Below are 12453 nucleotides of genomic sequence, written 5' to 3' on the forward strand. Positions count from 1 at the left end.
GATTGTTCTTCCAAGAATGTGGAAGTACATAAAAATTGCATTGCATTAAGGTACTATACACTCTCTTGTTTATTGGCAAAATGCTTGGGGTCCTTATTTAACACATAGAATTTAAAATATATTCTTCCCATTTTGTCATGTCTTAGATTCTTGGGAGCTATAACAGAGGAAATTTAAGCACTGAAAAATTTGTGGAAGAAATAAAATCAATTGCAAGTGAACCCACTGAGAAGCATTTCTTCAACGTCTCTGATGAATTGGCTCTAGTCACTATTGTTGAAGCTCTGGGAGAAAGAATATTTGCCTTGGAAGGTATGACTAGTTCTTGTAATCCTGCATGTGTTCTCTACAACACAAAGTCAGTGTAATGGGTTTTGGGTATTTATTCCTACTACTACATGGCTCGTGCCCTTTTGCTGTGTACAGTAGCCAGCATGGAACAATGCCCTTTCATATAAGTCTGTCCCTGAGATGACTATCTCACATAGCACCGTGTCTGTCGGCAGGTCTCTCTATAAGGATGTGAGGGCTGAAGGAAGGCAATGGTTAGTGTACACTCACCAGAACAAAATCATGCCTGTGTGTTAGTTCTTTTCTGTGACACGGGTTTAGAAAATGGAGACACTAGCTCACGTTTTCTTTTTTAATTTGTTTGTGTTATTTTGGGCTTCTATGGAACTGTTCTTGATTGCAATAACTTCATTGTTCATTTATTTTCTCCTATTTTGCTTCTTGCCCACTTTAAAGGTCTTCATGGAACTCTGCCTCAACTCCCATGGCAGCAAAACATCGGTTCACTATATTTGTCTAAGTCACAATTCTTTTTTGTAGACTTTTTTCTTTGATTTTGCAATGACGATTGGCTACTGAGGATAATGAGTCATGGCATTCCTTCCTGTGCCTTTGGTAGATGTCAAGTAACAAATTACTTTGAAACTAGCCCTTGCCTGACAAAAAAAAATAAGTCTTTGGAATTGTTATGCCAGGAAAACTGAAAAAAAGCTGCTTTCTTCATGTTCTCTGATAATTGGAGCCTAAGAGAACATGCCTCTTTCCCTTTTTCCAAAGAGTTCTACTCTTATGCCTCATCCAAATCCAATGGACCCTGTCCTTGTGAGGACACACGGAGGGACTGTTGTTTTGCATCTTAAACACAGAAATTTAAAAGCACCTTCTCAGTCACCCGGATACGACCTGATAATGGGAAACAGAAAGATAAAATAAGAAAGAGACATAAGTAAAACAAGGTAGACCACTTTGAGAATCAAATGACCAGGAAAATGCAAAAAAGTAACTAATGACAGAATATTAAAATGTAGAGAAAGAAAAGAAAATGTTTTAGAATAATGGCTTTCAGGCCCTATTTGACAGTGACCCGTGATAATAAATACACTATGCCTCGTGACTAAAGGGGAGTAAAATAGGCCACCCCAAAATATGTCACTTTGGCATGTAGATTATCTTGAGCTGAAGGCAATCAAGACCCAGCAGACTCAGGGAAAACATTAACCTCTTCCTTAACTACCTAGAAGAATTTACACAGGGGGCCTGGCCCAGAAAAAGAGCTATAACCAAGGATAACTTTTTTTTTTTAAGATTTTATTTATTTATTTATTCAACAGAGATAGAGACAACCAGTGAGAGAGGGAACACAAGCAGGGGGAGTGGGAGAGGAAGAAGCAGGCTCATAGCAGAAGAGCCTGATGTGGGGCTCGATCCTGTAACACCGGGATCACGCCCTGAGCCGAAGGCAGACGCTTAACCGCTGTGCCACCCAGGCGCCCCAAGGATAACTTTTTGATCCGAAAGACCTGTCTGCATGGCAGGGCAAATTTTTAATTACCAAACATCTGTTCTTCTTATGTCCTGTGAACTGTCCTCCTCCCTTTGAAGCCCCTGGCACCTATCCCAGTCCTTAGGTCAGGATGGCATATAGGCTTCAGTTGCCCCCACTTGTTCTTCCTTCTCATATTTTGGGTGGTCCCATGTGAAATTAAATTTGTTTTTCTCTTGCTAATCTGTTTTAGATCAAGTTAATTATTAAACCAGCCAAGGAACCTAGAAGAGAGGAAGGGAAAATTTTTCCACTTCTGCATGACCCAGTGCATATACATAGAAAAATAAAACAAAATTTCGCAAAATCACTCTTACTATTACAAAGCATTGTGATGGTTTCTCATTTTCGTTCTCTCTTCCCTTTCAATTAAAAAAGTGCTGGTGGTGACTCACCCTGCTTATTTCATGACTGGATCAAGACCCGTAAGTGACAGATTTGGTTTAGATTTGATGAGCAGCTACAGCCCATGCAGACGTCATCTCTCTGCTTCCCTTTTGCCCTGGCTGCTTTTCCCCTGTGCCTTTAGAAACAGAACACTTGAATTACTTATCCATCTGAAGTTGCAGCTGGTTCTAAAGAACTTGGCTATCCTGCATTCTGTACACAAGTCACTTTCAAGTGGCTTTGGTCTCACAGTAGCTATCCCAGTGTCATTTATTAATAGGCCAGACAATAAGCTTTGCCGGCCTCAAGGAAATATACAAAGTTTTCCAAGTCATTGTGCACTTTTAATTTTTGATAAGCCAATAATGTGATATATGATATGATTGAAACAATCTGTAAAGACCATTTAAATGAAAATGACTTAGTTTCATTAGATAGTTAAGCACAATACAGTTTCAATTTTAAACCTCATCTTAAGTAAGCAAATAAATATAACCTTACAGAACTTGTAGAAATGAAGCCTATATCAGCGTTGGGGGAAGAGGAGCCCAATTTGCCTTAAATGACATTTTTATGTTGCTTCTAAACTAACCACACTATGAGGTAAAGATTACACGTTGGAATGCCCAGAAATTGTAAGAAGTCTGTATATTTTAAAGCAAAATTATTTTTTAAATGTCCTCAGATTAAAATGTCTCCCACGTCTTTACTGCTACACTTTCAAGCCTCACCAAATGCAGTGTTTTGACTAGCCTTTTTAGGATTTTCTTCAGAAAGGGCTTCATTTCCTTGTTACTTGAGAAGTGTCCACTTCCTATCAACATTTATCTTTAGATGGTAAATAACAGCGATTATGAAATTCCTTCCTGTCACAGACAGCACCACCTAGTGATGAGAACGGGCCACCAACTTGCCCAAACAAATCAGAAAACGGTCTGTCTTCCTTTCCCAGCAAATGTTGGGGAAAATGCTGAAATTCCTAACCAGACACTGAGCAGCGGGGAAAATGGTTATGTCAGTACTCATGAACAGTCCTGGGAGGGGTTGACAGCAAGAAGTTCAGAGACGTACAAGGGGCTATTACCATGAGGACAATTCAGCAGGCAGAATGTCACATAGCTCCCTTCTCTCTGTTCTCAGCTGTAAGCAGAGCAGCAGCAGAAGGCACTGGAAATATGCAGGTCTTTGCTGCTGCACTCTTACCGTTGGCCTTGCAAAGATAAATAAAAAGACACCATAAAGCATTGTGGACTTAAAAACTTAAAGTGCACTTCAGTCATATAAATTAAAGGATAATTCATATGTGAAATTAAAACGATACATTTGAATTCTTGTTTGATATCCCCATTTAACCTAGTCTTAAAAAAAAACCAATCACTGATGTATTTGATAACGAATTTATGACAACAAATAACTAGTAAGTAAGTTTGATTTCACAAATTTAATTATTCTCATGCCTCAAGGAGAGGGCAGACTCTTGCAATTATGAACTATTTTTAACTTATTTGCAAAGCCAAATAAATCAGTAACTCCCTACTTAAAGTAAATGAATCAACATTCCCGCAATCCCCTTAGGAGGTTGTGGCTTTGGGTTGGTGAATATTTTGAGAATAGTGCATTTTCCACAGAATGCTCTGGATTATCTCTATATTTCAGTAAAGAGCCTAAAAATGGGTATAGAATCTTGCCCATAGAAATCCTCATTAAAAAATTTTCAGATTCATGGAGCTCTTAGAAAGATAAAAAGACCTAATGTTTGCTACTTAACCTCAGATCATTGACTAAAAAATTTTTAAAAATAAAAAAATGGGTACAGATTATTTTAAAAATTATTGTATGGCATGTGGCCTAGAGCCCATCAAAAAAATTCTCCCAATTTCTGAGTGATACCTACTACCAGAAATTAGAGCAAATACAAACCCAGGACCCCTCCCCTTTTCTCAAACAATGGAATTCTGAGAGGATCTATAGCTGGAAATACAGGTGGGGCTGGTAGAGTCAAGAGACCTATTTAAATATGTGAATAAAATTATTTTAGCCCTATAACATAGCAGGTAAGTTTAGCCTAATGTCTGAGCAGGACATGTCTGAGGGGAAGACAGAGGTTTTCAACTTCAGTACTTTCAACTTCAACCCCCTGGATCCAAAGTGCCATCTCATCCACAGGCATCCGCAGTGTAAGAACAGAAGCATCAATGGATTTTTCTCAACTTCTCCAGCAAGGGTGGGGAAGCCATTGGTCAAGAATTTAGACATGGCCCTTCTGCTAACCTTCTCTGTCCTCTACCCAGCCCTACCTAGGAATTTGGGCTTGAGAAATGTGTGGCTGAACATATCCAAAAGATGTTGGAAGTTCTGGCTGGTAAAGAGCCCAGACTCTAATTGGCCTGTCTTCTCCAAATCAACAGTGTGCTAACAGGCATTTATCTTTCTGTTATAGCTACAGCTGACCAGTCAGCAGCGTCATTTGAAATGGAAATGTCTCAGACTGGCTTCAGTGCTCATTATTCACAGGTACATTGACCACTTGGTAGAAAATGAAGTATCTTTTTTTTTTTAAGGTTTTCACTCCCAAAAGCAATGCCCAGGTATCTGCATTATAAGCACAACTAGCAATTCATGGCTTGAGCAGTTATTCCGACCTGGTAAGGTTTCTAATCCAAACAGGAAAATGACATTTCACAAACTTACTAGGAAAACAAGTTATTTTACACAGTTCACTACATTGTACTAATAATTGTGAATCAAACATTTTGAGGTCTGCCTTATGTAATTATACATCTGGCTAAATAAAACACCTAAAATAGTTGCTAATGATATGGAATGTATCTTTTTCTCAGTTTCAGTGTATTCAAAGATATTACTAGAATTCCATGTTCAAGACCTAGGATTCTTGAATTAACAGAATTAAACAGAAGGGCAAGATTAGGAAATGTATCATTTGTAGTTGATGAAAGAAAATGCATCAGAGTCCACACAAAGGAATATTGACATTTCAATGGACAATTGTACTGTATAACTTAGGGCAAGTTACTCACTCTGCCACGTTACTATCATGTTGTTGTGAAATTATATGAGTTAACATATGTAAAGCACTTTGACCATAACCTATCACATTGTTAATGCTGTGTTCTTACTATTTTGTTAAATATCATTTGTTTTCTCTATTTGGATATAAGGACTGGGTCATGCTTGGAGCAGTAGGAGCCTATGATTGGAATGGAACAGTCGTCATGCAGAAGGCTAATCAAATCATAATCCCCCAAAACACGACCTTTAACGCTGAGTCTACCAAAAAGAATGAACCTCTTGCTTCTTATTTAGGTAATGTTTGGATGTAATTGATAGAAAATTATTATGTTTTATTTTAGTTTTTTTTATTTTTAGCATTATTTGCTTATATTTATATAGGCTTACTTATAACCATAGAAGACAGATCACTTCCAAGAGTTAGACACGTTATAGGACCCATGAAATTTCCAAAGCAGCCTTAGTTTCTGAGCAGTAGAGAGAATAATAGAACATGGAGGTCACGCTCTCTCATAAGGGCTCTCTAGTGGAGGAATGATTTAGGCTGAAATGTGCACTTTCTGAGGTCTCCCTGTGTCTGGTATTCTCATTAACTTCAAGAAGAGCTTTGCACAGGTGTACAGGAAATTACGATAAAAAAGAGAAACATTGATTCAGCTAATATCCTGAAGATCAGACTCCCATTTTCTCTAAAATATCCTATATCATTGATTTCTTCCTACGGGTCCTGATTTTGGAAAAGAAAATGTTAATTTGTCTTGATATATAGCTTCTTCTTTAATAGCCCCATCAAATCAGATAAATATTGAGATGTAATATCATCTTATTTTTCAAAGACTTGTCTGGAATGAGGAGGTATATGTCAGGTATCACCTTATTCTAGATCTGTACCAAGCTGCCTCAGAGATACCAGGAAACTATTCTATCACTAAATGATCTCAGTAAACAATTAGAAGGGCCTAGGATGAAAAAATCCTCAGGGTATGGTTTCCCAACTCTTTACTCACTCAACAAATATTTGACTGGTACCTATTTTGCCCCAGGCATCATTCTTGGTGCTGGGGGTGCAGTGGTAAAGAAAACAAATACCTTTCACTGTTCGTATTTTACAATGTTAACAAGCCTCTCTGGGATCTCTCTGTCCTGAAGGCAAGTCTTTTTCTCTCTCTATTCCAGTTTCTTTCTATTTTACAGGGAAGGTAGGAGGAAGTCTTTACTGGTAAGTCCATACATCTCCTTATCCAAGGACACATCTTAAAACTGTAGAGGCAACAGGACTTAAGAAAAATGAAAGGCCTGAGGGTTTAAAGTAATTCAAAATATGGCAGTAAGCAGCAAATATAATGTGAGTGCTCAAACCTCTTAACACATGTTGAACTGCATTCATGAAAGTCTAGTTTATCTCTCATAAAAGTCCTATTACATTCTGCCCTGGTCAGACATTGCACGTTACAAAAGAAAATGCCAAACTAGGATGTGCTGATCAAAGATTATCCAAAGGATACCGATCTGGAAACAATTCCTTTCTCTCCTTCCCCACCCCCTACAAAATTTGAAGGAATTGACGGTTAGGAAACAAAATGTACACTGCATATCTTTTAAACATTTGGAGGATTGTGCTATAACATAAAGAAGTTGGGCTCAAAATTATATACATTAAAAGAGATCTTAGAGAGCATATGGTAAGCATCCAACTTTCTAAATTAAGATATTAAGGAATAGAAAAATGATGTCACAGCTACCTATGACAGATCTGAACTAGAATCTAGGTCTCTTGATTCTTATTCCAGTGTTCATTTCAAAATTAAAGACATTTACAAAATTAAAGATATGACATGAAGTCCACAAAGATGTGTGTGACATCTTAAGAAGTTCACACATTTGGGGGCACCTGGGTGGATCCGTTGGTTAAGCATCTGACTCTTGGTTTCAGCTCAGGTCATGGTCTCAGGGTCCTGGGATTGAGCCCTCAGTCGGACTCCACACTCAGTGTAGAGTCTGCTTCAGATTCTCCTTCTCCCTCCCCTTCTTCCCCTTCCCACCTTGCATGGACGTGTGCACTCTCTCGAAGCCCACACATTTTAATAACACTACAGTTTTTTTGATATTCTGAGTTATTGTTATGTGATAAAATTCCTTAAAACCAAACAGTCTTAGGAATCCTAAATCTATTATTCCCCGAAAGCTTAGATTCAAGGTTGCTTAAAGCAAGCTTAGAGAATTCAAGACTTAGAGATATCACTGTGAGCAAGAAAAAAAATAAGAGAACCTTCATTTGTAACCACAGTATTTGTACCATATGATTCCTTTCTGCCCAGAAAAGGAAATTTGGGGGTATGTTGTCCACAATGTAATTAGATGATTTTATATTTTAGAAATCATTTCATTAGCTTAATCACAAGTTAGCACATAAGATACTTTGCCAACATAAAGTTTAAGATATATAAGATTTCTTTAAAAACAGAAAAGCACCCAGAAAGGGGACAAGGGGAGAAAAGTAGCTTTGTACCCCAAATATTATTCTAAATCTGAAATGGAGCTTTCAAAATGTCTGCTTGTGCGGGTTACAAATTAAGAAGAGTTTGAATGTGTTAGTCTGAAATCTGTGTGGATTGCAAGTTGTTAGGCTGTGGAAAATCTTATGGAGGTAACAAAGTGAGAGGTAGATGCTCTATTAAAAAAAAAAAATCTCATACTAATCAATAATGACCAGAAAGAAGTAGGAACGGAAACTGTTGAGGGTAGTCACTTACTCATCTTTCCACAACCCAGAAACTGCCTTAGGCCAATATGCACTTAGCCAGTGGTTTTGGTGGTGAGAATACAGCTGAAATCTCATTCCCTGCCTCCTCTACCCACGGTCTGCCCCTTTCTAATCATGCCAGACAAATTCAAGAGAAAAAGTAAAGATGTGAGGCAAATGCATGAAATCAAAGCAGAGCATACCTGTTTCCCATTACCTCACCAGATCCTAGCACTTTTCCCAAGGAGTGAATTATGAGAACTGACAAGATCTATTTCTTTATAAATCCATGCAGCAGGCTATGCTATGAATTTTCCTTTCTCTTCAATTTTGTACTTTTTTTTCTCTTCAGAAAGCAAATAAAACTTAGATGTTTATAATTATTTTCATTTCAAGAAAATTAGACTTTACATGGCCTTCTTTCTCTCTCCCTCATTATCTTTAGACACCTGAGCCTCAACCAGTAACTACCTAACCAGTAGGTACTGTCTTTGTGAAGACTTCAGTTAATGTCACTATCAAGTGCAAATTATCAAAATTAAGTAACCAAATAATCACACAACCCCAAGCTCAAACATAATTTTTAGCTTTTTTTATTTTTTTTTTTTTTTTTTTTTTTTTTTTTAAAGATTTTTTATTTATTTATTTGACAGAGATAGAGACAGCCAGTGAGAGAGGGAACACAAGCAGGGGGAGTGGGAGAGGAAGAAGCAGGCTCATAGAGGAGGAGCCTGACGTGGGGCTCGAACCCGGAACGCCGGGATCACGCCCTGAGCCGAAGGCAGACGCTTTAACCGCTGTGCCACCCAGGCGCCCCAATTTTTAGCTTTTTTTAAAAGTTCTTTTATCAGTTGGCATTCATAGCCCTGTAAGTTAAGGAAAAAAATAAAAGTGTACTAACACTCTTAAGCCAATCCCTTCTTAGTATTTCTTAGTAGAGTGACATGAAATAAAATAGCCCTTGTTTTGCACATTCTTCTTTTTTATTTTATTTATGTATAAACATGACCTTAAAGTTTTCATTTTTTAAGCAATATTGTGGTTAGTAACATAAGTACTTGTTTAGTAACATTACTTGTTTGAAAAAGAAGTTTACAATTTATTATGTATAATTTTTTAGAAGCTCAAAGAAAGGTGAAGAAATAAGAATGTGAGAAAAATATTCATGAAGGAAAAATGCCTGAGGAATTGTGTTTCTTTAGCATTTGTGAGATTAAACATGTTTTAGTACAAAAAAAACCTCTGTTCTGTTACAAAAATGTTGTAAGAAAGTGAAACTATTACCTTATAGAAAAACACTTGGAAAATAAATTTTCCATATAATCTTTTTCTTAGTAAGAAATGCTATTCTGTCCCATTTGGAAAAATAATCTGCCCTCTGCTCCTCCACTGATGGGCAGATCTGGTTATTAGAACATTTCTTCTTTCTGTAGAGTTGAAATGTGCACATGATAATTTTTATTCATTGATTTAGCTCTGTTCTCTATAGACACAAAGAATAAATTTAATTCTTCACTCAAAAATTAATAATAATCTGCCTCAAAGACACACAAAAAATGAAAGCCCAATTAAAAAGGATTGTCGAAGCTCACTTTTTAAATTTAAATTTCAGTTAGTTAACATACAGTGTAATATTAGTTTCAGGTATACCATATAGTGATTCAACACTTTCATACAACTCCCAGTGCTTATCACAAGTACCCATCCCCTCACCCACCTCCTTTTAATCAAACAAATGCAAATTAAAATCACAGCAAAGTATTAGTGTTAGGTTATGTTTAACATGTAATTAGAACATTCACAAATTTAAATAATAGTAATGATACCCAATTTGGGGAGAGTTTGATAAAACTACTCACTGCTTTGGCTGTTCATGGAATAAATTAGTACAAATGTTCTGCAAACAATTTGTGAGACACTGAAAGAATTGAAAATTTGATCCAGTAATCTATTTCTTGAAATTTATCACCAAAAAATCCAAAAGAAAAAAAAATTAAATGTTCAAGGATGTCTTTGCAGCCTTAAGTATAATATCAAAAAATTAAAAACCACCTAAAAATTCTACCATTCTAGTGGGAATAGTACTATGGTAGAAACATAATCTCTTTATGCCTTAACTCAGAGAAATAAACATCAGCTACTTAAAATTACTACTTAAAACTCTACCGCAGCAGGGACACCTGGGTGGCTCAGTCAGTTGAGCATCTGACTCTTGATTTCAGCTCAGGTCATGATCTCAGGGTTCTGAAATCAAGCCCTGCGTGGGGCTCCGCAGTGGCTGTGGAGTGTGCTTAAGATTTTCTCCCTCTGGGGCGCCTGGGTAGCGCAGTCGTTAAAGCAGTCTGCCTTCGGCTCAGGGCGTGATCCTGGCGTTTTGGGATCGAGTCCCACATCGGGCTCCTCCGCTATGAGCCTGCTTCTTCCTCTCCCACTCCCCCTGCTGTGTTCCCTCTCTCGCTGGCTGTCTCTCTGTCACATAAATAAAATCTTAAAAAAAAAAAAAAGATTCTCTCCCTCTGCTCCTCTCTCTGCTCCTCCCCCTACCTCCCACGCGCAGACACACCGTCTCTTGCTAAAAAACAAATAAATTAAAATAAATAAAAATCTACAGCAGCAACACAGAAAAGGCTTACATTTCCTATGATTCCAACTGTATAAAATTATTAATTTTATAAAATAAATAAATAATAAGCAAAACAATAAAATAAAATTAATAATTATTACAATTATTAGATTTTATAAAATATGTCCAGATGAAGTACAACTAATTTATTACAAAGTGGTGAATTGGGATTATGGGGGATTTTTTGTGTTTTTTTTTTCTTCTGTCATCATTGTTATATCATTTGTGCCTTTATACAATGAAAAACCGAGGTGGCAGGGTGGACAAAGCAGTCACAGTAGATAAAAGCTTCTACAAACTTCCCTGAATTAAAAAATAATTATTTTCAAAAAAAGAGAAATCTATATAAACATATAAAAATGATTTTCCCAATCATTTAAAATGGATCTCAATTTATTCTGTGCAGACTTTAAGGGGTCAGAGAGTATATCTGACATCTGGCGTTTCTCTCTTGTTAGGTTACACAGTGAACTCCGCCACTGTTTCCGGGAATGTGCTGTACATTGCTGGACAGCCACGGTACAATCATATGGGTCAGGTTGTCATCTACAGGATGGAAGATGGAGACATCAAGATTCTCCAGACACTCAGTGGGGAACAGGTAATTGAAATTTATTGTTTTAATTTAATCCATGTATACTCTATGTAAATTCAAATTAACCATCAATTGTCCTAAACTTTAAAAAGAAAAAGTACTGGGGCACCTGGGCGGCTAGGTCAGTTCAGTGTCTGCCTTCGCCTCAGGTCATGAGCCCAGCATCATGGGATCCAGCCCCACTTCAGGCTTCCTGCTCAGCAGGGAGCCTGCTTCTCCGTCTCCCTCTGCCATTCCCCCTACTTGTGCTCTTCACTCTCTGTCAAATGAATAAATAAAATCTTTAAAAAATAATAATAAAAAAATGAAAAAGTGCTCTCAGAGTCAACATCAACCTTGAACAGGGCTCCGTGTTAGTTTCCTTGCAGAGATGTAAAATGCCTACATCTTTAGCCTCAGGACTATTTCAGTTGCGTGGAAATGGAGGTAAGATGGTTAGATGATGATGTAGATACAGGTGTACAAATATATTCATATAACAAAAAGATCTAAAACATTAAGAAGCATGAAAATGCCAATGACACAAACAGTAAATGCAGAGGACGGAAAGATCGTTTTAAGCTAGAATTGGTGCCAAAAGTCTTAATACGAGATAAGATTTGTGCTAGTCTAGAAGGAAAAATAGACTGTAGATAGGTAGAGAGAGCAGAAGAGCCAGTTAAAAAGATAATGTGGACCCCAATTGTGTGAGGTTTTGAAGGGCAAACTAAAGAATTTGGATTTTCTCCTGGAGGTAATGGGAAGTTATAACATGTAAAATCACAAAATTCTCATTAGATGATATTGAATACAAAAAAAATAGTTTAGAAATTATACATGCAACATGCAAACATAAATATATGTAAATATTTTTTAACCAAAACACCTATGCTGTTGGTTAGTATTGCATTGCAATCATTTGGGCTTCACTAAATATCCCAACTCACCAGATTGCCCCTATACCCTCCTCCCATCACCAACTACTCCACAAGGCGGGGCAGCATCAGCCTTCCTCCCCTGCAGGGGTACTCACCGCTGCCCAGCGCAGCAGAACAGCTTAGGTGAGAGGAGACAGACACGTCAGGGAAGGACAGATTTGCCCTCTTGAACGCCCCACAGGAGCCAATATCTTTTATAATGACATAGACATAATTTCCAGGGCTCCTGCAAAGGGCCTGCAGTTGTCAGAGTCATCCTGGGAAGCCCAAACTATGTTAGCTCCATCAGGTATTCATAGATCCCCACAGCCTAAATGCAGTGTC

The 12453-nt window shown here is 37.5% G+C and overlaps 1 protein-coding gene across 2 annotated transcripts in view; it reads left to right on the forward strand.

Moving 5' to 3' along the window:
• ITGA1 (integrin subunit alpha 1) overlaps nucleotides 1-12453 on the forward strand; it is a 166428-nt gene that overhangs the window by 110340 nt on the left and 43635 nt on the right. For both annotated transcript variants that reach the window (XM_048224257.2, XM_057312234.1), the window contains exons 9-12: nucleotides 147-312; nucleotides 4662-4735; nucleotides 5401-5545; nucleotides 11076-11218. In XM_048224257.2, the coding sequence (XP_048080214.1) occupies nucleotides 147-312; nucleotides 4662-4735; nucleotides 5401-5545; nucleotides 11076-11218 (528 nt within the window). The remainder of the gene's footprint in view (nucleotides 1-146; nucleotides 313-4661; nucleotides 4736-5400; nucleotides 5546-11075; nucleotides 11219-12453) is intronic.

This window comes from Ursus arctos, unplaced genomic scaffold (assembly GCF_023065955.2).
Source record: "Ursus arctos isolate Adak ecotype North America unplaced genomic scaffold, UrsArc2.0 scaffold_15, whole genome shotgun sequence".
Classification (NCBI taxonomy): Eukaryota; Metazoa; Chordata; class Mammalia; order Carnivora; family Ursidae; genus Ursus; species Ursus arctos.